We start from the raw sequence: 17,695 nt of genomic DNA on the forward strand, positions 1-17,695 counted from the left end.
TTTCTTTGATTAAATGATTAAATGGTAAAGGCAAGCTACCAGGGGTCAGATATCATTGTAACAAAGATGGTAGTTCTAAAGTTATATAGAAGACAATTTTAGTTCAGACTTGTACAATAATTTATGGCCATCATGATGTTACAGAGACGTAGAAAAATGGTTAGAATATTTAATTATATACTGTTTTGTAAAGCAGAAAAGATGGGAATTAAAATGTTTTCTAAAGTTCTGGCAATTAAAGGGGTACTGTGACTATGGGTATACAGTTACCTAGGGAAATAATTTTTGTGAAACCATCCATTTCTCAGTAACCTTGTATAGTATAAGAAGTTACTCTAATATGACATCTTTTTCATCCTGAGAACATCAATGTGGAGTAGAAGTGTGACCAGCTACTTTAATTATTCTTACAGATAATTAACTTAGCCTCAGAGAGAACACTTGTGTTTTCCTTGTTTATACAAAAAGTCATTTACTAGGCTGATTATATTCCAATATTATTTATCCTAGAACTATTAATGACTTGAAAAAGCCTAAAATGGCTTAATATATGTTGCTGTTTTTTCTTACTCTTGAGGCCAACCTCATGACAAAAGACATATAAGAGCAATTAGATTCTGTTTGGCTTTGCAAACTTTCAGTAGGTTGGCTAGTTATTAGCACACTAATCTTAAGGATGTTTATGTCAAAATTTGTCTGTACTAGTAATTCTTTCTGATGTTTCTCTTTTTAATTTACTAAATTTTCCCTAAATTTTAATGCAAAAAGTGCCTTTTGAATTATGTAAGTAGTTATTTTTTTATAATTTTTTATTTTTTATTAACATGTAATGTATTATTAGCCCCAGGGGTACAGGTCTGTGAATCGCCAGGTTTACACACTTCACAGCACTCACCATAAGCACATACCTTCTCCAGTGTCCATAACCCAACCACCCTCTTCCTAACCCCCCCACCCCCCGGCAATGCTCAGTTTGTTTTGTGAGATTAAGAGTCTCTTATCTTGTGTCTTCCTCCCAATCCCATCTTGTTTCATTTATTACTTTCATACCCCCCAGACCCCCAACATTGCCTTTCAGCTTCCTCATATCAGGGAGATCATATGATAATTGTCTTTCTCTGATGGAGTTATTTCGCTAAGCATAATACCCTCTACTTCCATCCATGTCATCGCAAATGGCAAGATTTCATTTCTTTTGATGGCTGCCTAGTATTCCATTGTATATATACATACCACATCTTCTTTATCCATTCATCTGTTGATGGACATCTAGGTTCTTTCCAAAGTTTGGCTATTGTGGGCATTGCTGCTATAAACATTCAGGTGCACGTGTCCCTTCAGATTACCACATTTGTATCTTTAGGGTAAATACCCAGTAGTGCGATTTCTGGGTCATAGGGTAGCTCTATTTTCAACTTTTTTTTTTTTTTTGAAGATTTTATTTATTTATTCGACAGAGAGAGATCACAAGTAGGCAGAGAGGCAGGCAGAGAGAGTGAGAGGGAAGCAGGCTCCCTGCGGAGCAGAGAGCCCGATGCGGGACTCGATCCCAGGACCCTGAGATCATGACCTGAGCCGAAGGCAGCGGCTTAACCCACTGAGCCACCCAGGCGCCCTATTTTCAACTTTTTGAAGAACCTCCATGCTGTTTTCCAGTGTGGTTTCACCAGCTTGCATTCCTACACTGTTGGTGAGAATGCAAATAGTTATTTTTGTTGTTGTTTTTCAAATAAAAAATTTCATTTATTTATTTATTATTTAGTTTCTTTTCAATGTAACAGAATTCATTGTTTATGCACCACACCCAGTGCTCCATGCAATACGTGCCCTCCGTAATATCCACCACCAGGATCCCCCACCCTCCCGCCCCCCACCCCTTCAAAGCCCTCAGATTGTTTTTCAGAATCCACGGTCTCTCATGGTTCATCTCCCCCTCCAATTTCCCTCAACTCCCTTCTCCTCTCCATCTCCCCATGTCCTCTGTATTATTTGTTATGCTCCACAAATAAGTAGTTATTTTTTAAGGCCAGAATTATCTTCGTAGATTACAAAATTAGGGCATGTTTAAAAACTTCTCTGACAGTTTAAACAAATTCAGTCTATGGCCATACATATAAGTGTGTATGCTTCTATAAAATGGATATTTTAAAAACATGTATAAATAGATTTTTGGAATATTATGGTTCAGTCCAGTTTTGTAAGCTGTTACAGCTAATCTTGAGTGGAAATGTTTTAATAAATTTAAGACATTGCCACCTAATGCGAAGATACTCATCCCTTACTGAAACTGAGAACTTGTAGAGTCTTAGAACTGTTTCTGTATCCATGGATATAGGACTAGCAGGTCATTTATTTTCATTAACTGTAGTAACAATAACTTAAGTAAGTAGATAAGGTTGGTAAGTATCTTTGTGCACAAATGTGAATTTCTGCAAACTACAGTATTAAGTCACTAAATATTCACAGTTGATTACATCATGATGGGTTTTATACTATAATGTCTAGACCATTGTTAAGTTTAGGCATTTTTCTTTTAAGGAAATGTAATGGCTAGAAAGATTTCCTCTAACAGTAGTAGAAAAAGACATAGTTCTTTTATCATGCTGAACCACTCTTTTGAAGAGTTTATGCATTTATTTACTTGAGAGAGGGAGGGAGAGACAGCATGAGTGAGGGGAGTGATAGATGGAGTAGGAGAGACTCTTAAGCTGACTCTGCCCTGAGCATGGAGCCCCATCATGGGGGGTGGGGCTTAATTTCATGACCCTGAGATCATGACCTGAGTGGAAATCAAGTGTCAGATGTTTAACCAAGTGAGCCACCCAGGTGCCCTTGAACCACTTAAGAAAATTGACTTGTATAGGTAGAAAAGATATTCAAGAATACTTTCTCTCTTTTAGGCCACAGTATTACAAAATAATTGAGGAGTGCGTTTCACAGATAGTGCTGCACTGCAGTGGTATGGACCCGGATTTCAAGTATAGGCAAAGATTAGACGTTGATTTCACACATCTGATAGGTATGTAATATTATCCTCAATGTCCTTTGATTGTGTTTCACTCTCTTCTGTATAATAGTCACTTTTTGAGGGTAGTGCTGTCACTGAACCTCCTTTATTAATATCTGGTAAGTCCTTGTGTCTGTGAGTACTCAGTCACTATAATTGTTAATTACATTGATCACGAGAGTTCTGCCTGTGTGATTGAAAATATTAAGCTAGTTGATAAGTTTTGATGCTTTTGCATTCTGTTTAAAATCAGTGCCCCCCAACCCAGGAAAGACATATCATTACAGATGAATGCTTTGCTTTTTAGAAACATGATTCTGAAATCCTTTGATTCAGTTTATATTTGCACCTCAGTGGTTTTATAGAAATCACTTGTGCAATAGGTATTAATGTTCAAGTTTTAGAAAGGAAATACAGGCTCACTGCAGTAACTTAAGATTTTTTATTCCTATCAAAGAATATCAATTTATATTTTCATAGACCTTAAAGCTAGGAAGGGATTTAAGTTGATCACGTTCATCTATTTGGATCGCTCAGGAAATGAACTTATATCATCCTAGACTACTAGTTAGCTGTACTTTCTGGAACAATCTCTGAAGGATGATGTGAAACCTCTCTTGTGAAATGCTGTTATATGACATTACAGTTAAACAGTTTTTATAACTAATCAAAATCACTATTGCTAAGATTTAGGCATGAACTCATTTGTCTTGTCTTTAAAGGAAGAAAACAACAGCTGTGGAATGCCAATTATGTATTATTCTTTACTCCATAGCACAAGGCAGACTCACAGTAATCTTTGAGGATGAATTCCTTATTATTATTATATATTATTTCCTGATTTTAAAACCAGTCCTCATTTATTCTAGGCAATCTAGAGGCTTATGTAAGTGACAGAATAAACCACCCATTTCACTTTTCAGCTCAGTACATTCCATCACCTTTACTCACCTTTTGGCTAAGTACATTATCTTATATCTCTTTTTAAAATTTGTCTATCTATAGGCTGATTTCTCATAGAGTTCTTTATTATAAGAATTTTTTCATGTTAACCTTCAAAATGTGACTTTGAATGTATAATATTACATTTAATGGAATATCATAATCATCTTGACTAGTCCTCTTTTATTGTACATCTAGATTGTTTTCAGGTTTTTGCAATTATAAATGAATCTGCTATGAACATTCTTTGTATAAATGTTTCCCTTTTTCTTGTCATTTTCTTAGGATTGAGTCTTACAGTTGAGGATAAGAACTTTGAAAGGCTATATGCTTTTCAGAAAGTGTGCACCAATTTACCTTCCCTAAGAATTAATGTAAATACTGGCTTCATTGCATATTTGATAATAAGCTTGATAAAATCAGCAGTTTGTTTCATATTTTGTTGAGAGTGTTACAAGAGAATATTTCCAAATATTTGTATTGGCTTATAATCTCTTATGGACCATACATGGCACACATACTCTTGATTTTGATTAGCTCTTTCAGTGTTCAATAGACATTTGTTTTTTGTACTGTGTGCTAGGTACATACAGTTGTGTACTGTTAGCTGTGGGGTCTGTCCCTCCCCTCGCTCAACAGTGAGATGAAGGCATCAAGTGAAAGAGAAGAGAGCTTCAGAAACCCACTATTTCCTTAACCATGTGTCATCTCTGATAGTGAACACATCACTTAACTTCTCTTCTTCAGTGTTATCAACTATAAATTCAGATAAGTCAAATATATGCATAGTTCATAATATTTTATGGTCAGAGGATTTTTTCTGATGAATGCTGTGGAATTTTGATTAGAGCCACAGGCATGTGCATAAATGCAAAAATTAGCAGGTGTTTCAAGAACTTATAGGAAATTGATGGATCCTGATTTTAAAGTCAACTGGTCTTGAGGAACATGGAGTGTCTTCACGATTCTGTAAGTCTAGTATTTTTCATAAATTCGATCAAATTCTTGCCCGAAACTCTTCAGTACCTTCTCACTGAAATTTAAATCAACATCATTATCAACCATTGACAGCACAGCAGTGATCTGTCCCCTTTTTCTCATCATTTACCAATTTCAACCTTAGTTCTTTACACACAGTTCTTTAAAAAACAAAAACCAGAACTTTATTGAGGTGTACTTGACGTGAGAAAAACTATCCATTATTAAGAACATAATTGGATAGATTTCAGTATTTGTATGTGTACTTAAAACCATCATCACAGCCAAGATAATAAACATCTCTCTCACTCAAGTTTCTGTGTTCTCCTTTGTAATCTGTCCTTCCTATGCCTCTCTACCTGTCCCCATCCTGAGATAACCTCTGATCGTTTTTCTCTTACTATAGATTAGTTTTGTTTTCTAAAATTTTATATAACTAGAAACATATAGGAGGTACTTTCTTTTTGTCTGGTTTCTTTCATATAATTATTTTGAATTTCACTCATGTTGTTATCTTGCATGTATCAGTAGTTCATTCCTTTTTATAACTGAGTAATATTCTAGTATATAGATATACTGCAATTTGTATATACATTTACTTGTTGATGGACATTTGGGTTCTTTCTGGTTTTTGGCTGTTATATAAAGCTGTCATGAATATTCATATACACGGGTATGGACATATGTTTTCATTTCTTTTGGATAAATAAATAGGTATGGAATGGCTAGATATATAATAGACTTGTATATGTAATAATGAGAATATTGCTGAAAAGAAGTTATTCAGTTATTTATATTCTGGAGTATTTGATTAGAGTTGAGAGATTTAATGTTTATTTCCTTATTTACCTAATACATTCTGCCCCAGATCAGAAGTTATCTAAGTGAAATCTTTCTGTAGAAAATCTGAATTAATGAATGCTATTGTGTCTCCCATTCTAGCCTTATCTTAAAGGTCATTTTGAGTCTTAATAATCTTAAGAACACATTCTTTGTTTCCTGTCTACTCATAGTAAAATGAAAAAAAGAATTAAAGAGTTATATTAATGTAAAAGTTGGAAAATAATTGAATACCTCTAAAATGATGATGATTTAGTCAAATACATCCTTGGATGTGTGGTTTTGTGACTCAACAGTACTATCATTGAATTCAGTTAGTATTCAGAAAAATTGTGGTAGTTTACGTTTTATTTGTAGTAGGGTCGATTTACCTTTAATAGCAATTGACATAAAAATGATTGTCTGCGTCGTAGAATTGTAGGCTGGCAGCCATCTTTTGCCCAGAGATCTGATGCAATAATTTCTAATCATTTTTGTCAATCTTAATAGATTCTTGTGTGAACAAGGCAAAAGTTGAAGAAAGTGAACAAAAAGCAGTAGAATTTTCAAAGAAGGTAAGACTTATGTAAACCATAATCGTTAAACCAAAAACTTATTCAAAATAACTATTTTATCTTCTTTATGTGAGGTTTTTTTTTTTAAAAGATTTTATTTATTTATTTGACAGAGAGAGAGATCACAAGTAGGTAGAGACGCAGGCAGAGAGAGAGGCAGAGAGAGAGGAGGAAGCAGGCTCCCCGCGGAGCAGAGAGCCCGATGCGGGGCTCGATCCCAGGACCTTGAGATCATGACCTGAGCCGAAGGCAGCGGCTTAATCCACTGAGCCACCCAGGCGCCCCTTTATGTGAGGTTTTATAAGTTATTTCAGTTATATAGTATTTCATGTTTCTGTATTAAAACATAATCATAAAATATTGATTTCATTCCTGATAAGATAATGTTGCTATTGTTCCCTCCTCATCTTTATTTTGGAAGAAAAATACTAGCTATATTCTACCAGAGTGTTAAATGAAATAAAAACAGTTTATTGGGAGGATATAGTTTGTTTCCTTCATTGCTTTCTTGCAGTTCTCACTTGCAATATGTGGCTCCCTTAGAGAACTGTTAGATTTTTAGCTAGCCTAAAGTGTCATGCTATTTAAAGACAGTGTTATTAAATAGCAGCAGAATGACACAATGTTTTTTCCCTGTCTCTCTCTGCTTAGATTTCTAATTACCACTTTTAAATGATTCTGCTACTTCATGTAGGCTTGGTGGAATTTGAGGTTCCCCTTTCTTTGTATGTTAATGCCTTTTATAAATACAGGTTTTATGGCTATCTTAATTTTATTTGGATTTCAATTTGTCTTTTCCTTGTTTCATGAAAGCATAACTACAGTTGTACTAGTTTCTACCAAAAGTTGCATTTTTTTGTTCTAAACCTATGAAGCATTAGTGTAATATTTCTCTCCTGTTGGTGCAGGGAGAAGGTTTGAAGCACAAGTCTAAAAACTCTACAGTTTTCAGCCTTCTGACAGCAAAATAAAGTGCTTACGTATTGCTGTCTCTTCAAAGTTATGACTTACCTTGGAGATTAGATAATCATTTTTGCTATCAATCTAGAAATTATAGAGTACTTTTGAAGTACTTCAGGGCATCTGAAGAAATGCCTTTGCTCTTTCAGTTACTAGATTAGATTTTCAGAGCCTGAGCATAAACTGTGTGAAGTTGTCATTTTTATTGGTGGAAGAGAATGCACACTTTTTAATAGACCTTTATATTTGTGATGTTCTTGTTTTAAGTAGCACATTTAAAATTCCCTTTAAAAATCTTAGGGTCTCCTTAATTTTTCACTGGTACTTTGATTAGACAACACAAGACTGAAGCAGATTGTTTTGATCTATCTGGTAAAATTTTCCATAAGCATGTATTGTGGGAAATGGAGTCCTGAAATAATTTTAAAAAAAGCATCTCAGTGTTTAGTGCTTTATTCTCATCACCAACATTTAGAATGAAAACATTTATGGTCTCCCAGTGGCTATCTTCATGCCTCCTCTTACTCTGGGTGATCTTAAGAGGCTATATAGAGTAGTTTAAAAAAAAAAAAAGAAAGTTGAGAGGGGCTAGAATGAGAAGCAGTATTTGTAAGATCTGTTCTTAGCTTTTCCACAAATTAGCTGTGACTTTAAGTAAGCCACTTGCTCTGTTTGGATCTTAATTTTGTCATTATTAAAAGAAGAGGTATGTTTAGTGGCTTTGTAAGAAGTCTTCCAACCTGCATATCTCATGCTTCTGTGATTCCTAGTCCATGGGTTTATAGATTAAGATCACTTTAAATTACAAACAGAAACATTTGCATGCCTCTTTCCAAATGTACTAATAAATGATTTATAGAGGAAAGATATACAGTGTGTATCATGCTTAAAAAACACACAGAAGAATCTAACATTGGGAGGGTAGGTGGAAATACAGAGTAAGTCTTAACTGAATAGTATAGTGCTGTTGAAAAAGCTCTGTCTTCTCAGTGACCCAGGAAATATGGTCATTCACTAACTGTGAAGGATCTGGGGTGGGTTTGAAATTTTTAAAGATTAGAAATAATTTGGACTAATCTCTGTGAAACATTTTTCAGGTACTCAAGTAGAGAGGAATATAAGAATTAGTGAGCATTTCATGTTTGACCCCAAAACACTATTGTTATCCAATTCCATTATCCACTCTTTCTTCAGACTTGGATCTGTTTGACATTTTTTAATTTCCAAAGGTCAAATATATGAGGATGAGTATTTATTAACAGTGAAAATGCTTTTTTATTGTTCCACAAACTCTAAAGACAATTCTAGACAATAAGATATATCAATTTTAGAAACGGTAATAATATAATTGGAATAATATATAGCCTTCTAAAATGATTTGAAGTGACACAGATAATAAAGGGCATATATTCTATAGATGAACATAAGCAGTATTTACTCGAGGTATTCAGGCTTGTTTGGTTTGGCTTGGTGCCCTGACTGAGGTAAGGGATGGGCAGGATGAAGTAAATGGATATTCACCATTGAGATGGTCTCTCCTGCTTAGCACGCCATTATGAATGTATGTATGTATGTATGTATGTATGTTTCAAGTTTTTATTTAAATTATAGTTATTTAACATATACTGTAATAGTAATTTGCAGTAGAATTTAGTGACTCATCATATGTAACACCCCGTGCTCATCACAAGCGATGTCCTCCTTAATACCCATCACCAGTTTAGTCCATCCCTCCTACCACCCCTCCAGCAACCTTCAGTTTGTTCTCTATAGCTTAGAGTATCTCTTACGGTTTGCCTTCCTCTCTTTTTAAGTTTTCTTTCCCTTATGTACATCTGTTTTTTTTTTCTTAAATTCCACATATGAGTGAAATCATATAGCATTTCCTTCTCTGACTGAAAGTGGTCCAGTGTCATTGTTTTTACTTGATACTGCCCAGTTTCCCCAGCACTGTTTGTTGAAGGGACTTTCTTCCATTGGATAATCTTTCCTGCTTTATCAAAGTTTCATTGACCATATAGTTATGGATCCATTCCTGTGTTTTCTGCTGTGTTCCATTAATTGATGTATCTGCTTTTGTGACAGTATCATACTATCTTGATAACTACAGCTTTGTCATATAGTTTGAAGTCCGGAATTGTGAAGCCTGCATCTTTGCTTTGCTTTTTCAAGATTGTTTTGGCTATTCGGGGTCTTTTGTGGTTCCATACAAATTTTACGATTGCTTGTTCTAGCTCTATGAAAAATACTGATGGCATTTTGATAGGGATTGCATTGAATGTGTAGATTGCTTTGTGTAGTATAGACATTTTAATGATATTTATTCTTACAATGAGTGAACATGGAATGTTTTTCCATTTCTTTGTGTCCTCTTTAATTTCTTTCAGAAGTGTTCTGTAGTTTTCAGAGTACAGATGTTTAGCCTCTTTGGTTAGGTTTATTCTTAGATATCTTATGGCTTTCAGTACAATTGTAAATGTAATCATTTTCTTGATATCTCTTTCTTTTGCTTCATAATTCATGTACAGAAATGGAATACATTTCTGTACATTGGTTTTGTTTCCAGTGGTTTTACTGAACTCATGTATCCATACTGGCAATTTTTTGGTACAGTCTTTTGGCTTTTCTACATAAATAAAAATGTAGTCTATGAAGAATGAAAGTTTGATTTCTTCCTTGTCAATTTGGATGCCTTTTATTTCTTTTTGTTATGTAATTGCTGAGGCTAGGACTTCCAGCACTGTGTTGAACAAATGATGAGAGTGGATATCCCTGTCATATTTCTTAACTTAGAGGAGAAGCTTTTAGTTTTCCCCCCATTGAGGATGATATTAGTTGGGGGTCCTTCATATATAGTCTTTATGATGTTGAGATAAGTTCCCTCTATCTCTACTTTGTTGAGGGTTTTTATCAAGTATGGATCCTGTACTTTGATAGTTGCTTTTTCTGCATCTATTGAGAGGATCATATGGTTGTTATCCTTTCTTTTATTAATGTGGTATATCACGTTGATTGATTTGTGAATATTAAACCGTCCTTACAACCTGTTAATAAATGCTACTTGATTGTGGTGAATGATTCTTTTAATGTACTGTTGGATTTTATTTGCTAGTATTTTGGTAAGAATTTTTGTATCCATGTTGATGAGGAATAGTTACCATTTATTCTCTTTTTTAGTGGGGTCTTTGTCTAGTTTTGGAATTGAGGCAATGCTGGTCTCATAGAATGAATTTGGAAGTTTTCCTTCTACTTCTATTTTTTGGAACAATTTGAGAAGAATAAATTTAAGTCTTCTTTAAATATCTGGCAGAATTCCCCTGGGAAGCCATCTGCCCCACCCCCCCCAACCCCCCAGAATTTTGTTTTCTGGGAGCTTTTTGATTTCTGATTTAGTTTCTTCTCTGGTTATCAGTCTGTTTAAGTTTTTTATTTCTTCCTATTTTAGTCTTGGTGGCTTTTATGTATCTAGAAATTTATCTGTTTCTTCCAGATTTTCTAATTTGTCAGCATATAATTTTTCATAATAGTCTCTTAAAATTGTGTTTCTATGGTGGTGGCGATCTCTACTCTTTCATTTGTGATTTATTCATTTGGTTCCTTTCTCTTTTCTTTTTGATAACTGTGGCTAGGGATTTATTAATTTTATTCTTTCAAGGGTCCAGCTCCTAGTGTCATTGATATGTTCTATTTTTTAATTTCTATATTATTTATTTCTGTTCTGATCTTTATTATTTTCCTTTTTTCAGCTGACTTTAGGATTTATTTGCTATTCCTTTTCTAGCTCCTTTAGGTGTAAGGTTAGTTTGTGTATTTGAGAGTTTTTTGGCTTCTTGAGTTAGGCCTGTATTGATATGTATTTCCCTCCCATGGCTGCTTTTACTGCTTCCCAAAGGTTTTAAAATGTCATGTTTGTTATTAATTCTGATATCCTGTATCTTTTGATTGGAGCATTTAGTCCTTTGAAATTCAGAATAATTTTTGATAGATATGCATTTTGTGCCACTGCTTTACTTGTAATGTTGTTGTTTGGAGATTTTTTCTGTTCTTTTAGTCTTTGTCACCTTTGGTCTTTCCTACTCAAAGCATCCCCTTTGATATTTCTTGCTGGGTTAGTTTAGTGATCATGAATTCCTTTAGTTTTTGTCTGCCTGGGAAACTATCTCTCTTTCTATTCTGAATGACGGCTTTGATGGATAGAATATTCTTAGCTGCATATTTTTTGTATTAAGCATGTTGAATATATAATGGCACACTCTTATGGCCTGCCAGCTTTTTGTGGACAAGTTTGTTGTTAACCTTATTTATCTTCCCTTGTAAGTTACAGATTTATTTTCCCCTGCTGCTTTTAGGATTTCTTCCTTATCTCTATATTTTGTAAATTTTAGTGTGATATGTCTGGTATTTGCTTGCTTTTTGTTTTTGATGGGCATTCTCTGTGCCTACTGGATTTGGATGTCTGTTTTGTTCCCCAGATTAGGGAATTTTTCTGCTATTATTTCCTCAGTTAAATTTTCTTCTCCATTTTATCTCTCTTTTTCTTCTGAGACTCCTGTAATACAAATGTTATTGTGGTTTATGGACTCTGCTGAGTCTACCTAAGTCTACATTCATGATCAAATGTTTTTCTTTCCTTCTTTTTAACTTCATTATTTTCCATAGTTTTATCTTACGTATCACTTACTTGTTCCCCTGCTTCTTTCATCCTTATGGATCATTGTATACAGTGGGTTTCACATCTCGGTTACAGCTTTTTTTATTTTGGCCTGACTAGTTTTTCAGTCTCTTATCTCTATGGTAAGGGACTCCTTGGTGTCTTCTGTCTTTCTCTTAAGCCAAAATAGTATCCTTATAATGTTTCTGTTGAATTCTGAATCAGGCATATTACTTATATCTGTTTCTAGTAGATCCCTGACTGTGACTTTTTTTTTGGTCTGTCTTTTTGGATGAATTCCTCCATTTTGGTATTTTGTCTAGGTCTCTGTCTTCTTCTATGCATTATGAAAGACTTATGTTTCCTGTTCCTGAGAGTAATGGCTTTATTAAGGAGAGGTCGTATATACTCCAGGGTATGGCACTTCAGGAATTGCTCCTGGTGTATGCTGTGTGTCCTCTGCTATTGTTTTTTGGCTATTCTTTTCCCAGTCAGTCCTTTGCAGAATTTCTCCTTGCCTCAAATGGGGAGTGTTTGGATCTTGTCCATTATGTGGTGAGTTTTAACTAGGTGTGCTCTGGCCTACTTATTAAGAGAGTCGTGATCCTCTTTCCATTAGAGCTGAAGCTTTGTAGTACTCTGTGGTCGGTAGACTTGGTAGGTGTGGGGGGTTTATGCTGGTGTTCTGGGGATGTGCTCCACTGCATTGGTTCTCAGGCACACTTGCCCTACTAAAGAAGCATCTGCAGAGTATGGGGAGTGGTGGGGTTTGGTGTAGATGCTTCAGGCCTCCACCGTGAGCCCTGTGGTACTCCCTGAAGTCAGTCCATGCTGATGGGTGGGCGGATAAAAATGGTACCAGTTCTTTCCCTTTTCCCCGTTGTGGGGAGTTCATGCTTGCCAATGTCTGAGAAGCCCTCACAGAGGAGCAAAAGGTATTTTCTTGTGTGTCCCAAACTTCCCTCAAATCCCTGTATTCACCCTTTATGCGTCCCAGCCATCTACCTGCCCAGCAGCACAGTGCACCTGTGTTTTATCTCAGGCACATCAGCTGAGTTTCAAAACTCCTAAATTTTGGTATCTGTTAAGCATGGACCCATGCTGATTCTCTGAGGGAGTGTCATGCCATGCTGGGGCTGGCGTCAGTTTGTCCCACAAGTGCAGTTGCACCAACATGCAAGAGCTTGAAGTTTAGAATAAAGTGCAACAGAAAGCCAGTATCCAGGTTAGCTGCCTTCAGCAGGTGTCTCTGTCCCTATGCTAAGAAACTGGGCAGCACCATGAGACCTACTGGCTCTTTTGTCCCTGGAGAGGCAGTGCCTCCTCTAGCAGATGCACTCCAAGAAGGAGGAACTTTCTCTTCTAATGCGTCCCAGGGGATCCTCAGGTTGTGCCATCTGCTCCCAGGCCTCTGCCTCCTCCACAGGTGTATCACTGCATCCACCAGACTCTACACTGACCATGGTGTGGACTTTTTAAAACTTAAGTCTTTTAGCTCTGCTGGTTGTAAAAACTCAGGATAATCAGCCCCTCTTCTTTTCTCAGTGAATTGTTTTGGGGAAGTGTTTTTGGTGTGCAGGCCTCTGTGCACTGCTTACTCTCTCTTTTACTCTTTCACTCTGTTTCCTCTGTCCACGATCTGGGCTCCCTGCCCCCTACAGCATCGCACTTCTTTTCTACCCTAAATCATGTCTCTGCAGCTTCTACCTTCCACGATGTGGCTCTTCTCCACCTGTAGTTGTGCAATTTGGTTAGTCAGTCCTCTTAATGATTTCTTGACTTCAGAAAGATATGATATTCATGTAGTTGTATTTGAAGGATGAGGCAAACATTGGTTCCCCCTATTCCTCCACCATTTTAGCTCCTACCCCCAATACATCATAATTTAACCTTTCATTTTCTCTCTTTTAGTATTTTATGCAAGTATTTTGGTTAAGCATCTGAAGGAGAATTCTATTTAGGCTATACATACATCATTCTACTGTTGGATTTTATGAAATACCACTTTCAGGACACTAGACAATTAAGATTATAATAGAAGTATTATAATTTGTATTAATGTACAGTCATTTGAGCCTTGTAAAAGTATGTTCCCTTTTCAAGGTTAAATATAGTTACAGAGTTGAACTGCTTGATGGTGAATTTTAAGGTTTCATTTTCTAATTTGATAAAGTTAAATGTATGGGATGAAACATTTAAGAAAATATTTTTGAAACCTTTTATCAATAACAAAACAATATAAATGTGCATTATATGTGAAGAGAAAATTCTTAGTCCACCCTTTTAAAATTTTGTTTGGAGAGTGCCTGGGTGACTCATTTGTTTCAGTGTACCACTCTTGGTTTTGGCTCGGGTCATGGTCTCATGTGTGGTGAGATGGAGTCCCAAGTCTGGCTCTGTGCACACTGGAAAAGTCTGCTTGAAGTTTTTCTCTCTGCCCCTCCCTAAACACTTTCTCAGTCTCTATCTCTTCTCTCTAAAATAAATGAGTAAATCTTTGGAAAAATAAATTTCTTTCTTTCTCTCTTTCTCTCTCTCTCTCTCTTTCTTTCTTTCTTTGTTTTTTGTTTTCTGAATATGGGTTTTTTAACCTTGGGTTGCTGCCATATTTCCTCTTTACTAACACCATAATCAGTAACTCACCCCAACAGGTGTGCTTAATTGTTATTTATGAAAGAGATCTGGAGCTTTGATTTTCTGAATGACCTGGGAATTCAGTGAAGCAAAAGACATTCCACTTACTTAATACATCAAGTTGTTTAAAACTTTCTCAAAACTATGTTATTAAGTGTACATTTATGGTGGTGATCATTGCAGTTTGATGAAGAATTTACAGCTCGACAGGAAGCTCAAGCTGAGCTTCAAAGAAGAGAAGAAAAAATTAAAGAGCTTGAAACAGAAATCCAGCAACTTCGAACCCAGGTAATGAATGAAGATACAGATTTTATGTCATGTCACAGTGAGTTTGATGGTAGAAAATTATCTTGTTAGATGGAGGTAAAAATGTGACCATAACCAGACTTTTTGGCAGCTTTGCATTTTAGTGGAACTAACTCCACAGATTTGATTTTCCAGGACAATAAGTAATTTTACTGTTTGGATAAAAATAAGGTATTAGCTGCTGAAACTTCCCTAAATAGTTTTAATGGAATATATTACACAAGCAATACTATTCCGGAGACAAAAATTTATTGACAATTTGAAAAATTGGATGCATAATTTCAAAACCTAGAAATTTTGCATTTCTTACTGCATCACCTATGATGAAAAGCACTCATATACACTCAAGTTCTTAGTTATGGGGTCTAAACTTTAGAACTGATTAAGTCTTCTCAATACTTTTTTATTTATTTTTATTTTTAAATACCCTCACACTTTTAATGTTTTAAATGGTTATTAATAAATGGAAGATTACCATTGTTGGTGAGAAAAATGTCCCTTTTCTATGTATGCATTTTCTTTTTAGTTTTTACCATGCATTTTAACCTTTAAAGCCCATTGATGAAAACAATGATTAAGAAAATAAAATGGAAGAAAAAAATGCTCGTTAATACACAAAGTCAACCATATAAGTTTTGATGGTCTAGTTGGCCTTATTTAATGATTTATGAATTTGGCATCATTCCATTTAGTAAGCAAAGGGAAACTCCAAGGGGTTGTACAAAATGAAAGGTTTTTGTGGAAAGAGGGTGGGGCAACAAGTTATTAGGAAAGGAAAAGATCTTTTAGTCCCTGCCACTTTCCCTTAGGGCCTGGTGGAGAGGACTTCCGTGGCTGACTTACGGTGTCCTGATTTGAAAGTTCCTGATTCACCTGTTAAGACTATTTCTTTGGGGCTGTTGAAACTGCAGTTAAATTATGTATTAATCTCTGGTTGGGGAATCAGCCTAACTGATGCTATTTGGGGCCTGTGTTTTTTGTTGTTGTTTGTTGTTGTTGTTTGTTTTGTATTCCTAACACCTCTTTACATATTGCATGCTTAGTGGATATTTATTGATTGACTACATTTGTATCCATCAGTCTACTGAGAAAGGACTTCAGAAGTCACTGATGAACTCCAAATTATTCAGTGCAATGCCTTTTGCTTCCCTTAGTCTGTTTCACTTATCTATAATATTTGATAATTTTTCATTAAATCTTTATCCTTTTTTGTATAATCTGACTTACCTTTCCACATCTCTGAGAACTCAGTTTTTTTGTTTGTTTGTTTTTGCCTCCCTCCAACCAGAAGTGGTGATATTTCTCAATGTCACTCTAGTACAGGGCCTTACAATTTAGTGAGTGGTTGCTTATTTATTATTAAATTAACTGATCTGTAAAAATGCAGAGTCACACAGTCTTTACTAGCATACCCAAAATTGTGCCAAATACTAAATTATTCATTAGCTATATTCAATTCTCAATACCCTATCGTAGCCTAATTTAATTGTTGCATTTCTAATTGTTCATGAGAGGGAAGGGAATGACTAATAATGATTTGATTTTTAAAGGCTGGTGGCATTTATATGATATTCTTTTTTTTTTTAATTCGTTTATTTGTTTATTTACAGCATAACAGTGTTCATTGTTTTGGCATCACACCCAGTGCTCCATGCAGTACGTGCCCTCCCTATTACCCACCACCTGGTTATTCTTTATTAAATCTGTGAAACATGCATTTAACTTGAATAAAATCCTCTGTTAAAAGTGATAGCATTCTATGGCTCCACAAGTTTTGTATCATAGATATGATCTAATAGAATAAAAATTTTATGTTAACAAATATAATTTTGCTCTCTTTTATTCTTTTTTTAAAGATTTTATTTATAATTTTGCTCTTTTAATAAAAAGTTGGATATACATTTATACATAAAATAAAAAATTGGATATCCATTAATACATAAAACTTGTAATTTCTAATTTCTTAAACTTTTCAGAAAACTTATTTTTTTTTAAAGATTTTATTTATTTATTTGACAGAGAGAGAGATCACAAGTAGGCAGAGAGGCAGGCAGAGAGAGAGGAGGAAGCAGGCTCCCCGTGGAGCAGAGAGCCCGATGCGGGGCTCGATCCCAGGACCCTGAGATCATGACCTGAGCCGAAGGCAGCGGCTTAATCCACTGAGCCACCCAGGTGCCCCCAGAAAACTTACTTTGATTTTCTCCACAATTTCTTTGATCTCAATCAAGATTATAAAAAAGTTTCCTGTAATTTTGCTGCATTAAAATAAATGAAAATAATTTTCAATACTGTATTTCTTACTAATTTCAGGACAGGATTGCATTCCAGGGGAAGATTATAAATTGTTGAGTGTAAAAATACTTCAATTGCTATATGTGTATACACACATAAACATCATAAATATGAATAAAATATTTGGACAGTTCATATTAAATAGTAAGAGAAACAATTCCATGATTCTATGATTGTTAATTTTTAATCTTATAAATAGGTCAGTCCTTTAAATTGATTATTCTTAAAATATACTTCAACTTTATTTTGTAAAGCTATTCCCAAGTTTAGTTAGTATAATTAAGTACTCCAACTTGGAAATTCACATTAGTAAAGATAAGACCTTTTCCCCCAAATAAAAAATAACATTATGCCAAGAAATCTTATAATTTTTTTTAAAGATTTTTATTTATTTATTTGACAGATTGAGATCACAAGTAGGGAGAGAGGCAGGCAGAGAGAGAGAGAGAGAGGAGGAAGCAGCCTCCCTGCCAAGCATAGAGCCCGACGTGGGGCCCGATCCCAGAACCCTGGGATCATGACCCGAGCCGA

At 35.2% G+C, this 17,695-nt stretch overlaps 1 protein-coding gene across 3 annotated transcripts in view; it reads left to right on the top strand.

Annotated features, from left to right (window-relative positions):
* Window positions 1-17,695, top strand: part of DIAPH2 (diaphanous related formin 2) — a 1,125,504-nt gene that overhangs the window by 353,893 nt on the left and 753,916 nt on the right. For all 3 annotated transcript variants that reach the window (XM_045995095.1, XM_045995096.1, XM_045995097.1), the window contains 3 exons: window positions 2,901-3,019; window positions 6,257-6,321; window positions 14,750-14,854. In XM_045995095.1, coding sequence (XP_045851051.1) covers window positions 2,901-3,019; window positions 6,257-6,321; window positions 14,750-14,854 — 289 coding nt within the window. The remainder of the gene's footprint in view (window positions 1-2,900; window positions 3,020-6,256; window positions 6,322-14,749; window positions 14,855-17,695) is intronic.

Source organism: Meles meles, chromosome X (genome assembly GCF_922984935.1).
Source record: "Meles meles chromosome X, mMelMel3.1 paternal haplotype, whole genome shotgun sequence".
NCBI classification, from domain to species: Eukaryota; Metazoa; Chordata; class Mammalia; order Carnivora; family Mustelidae; genus Meles; species Meles meles.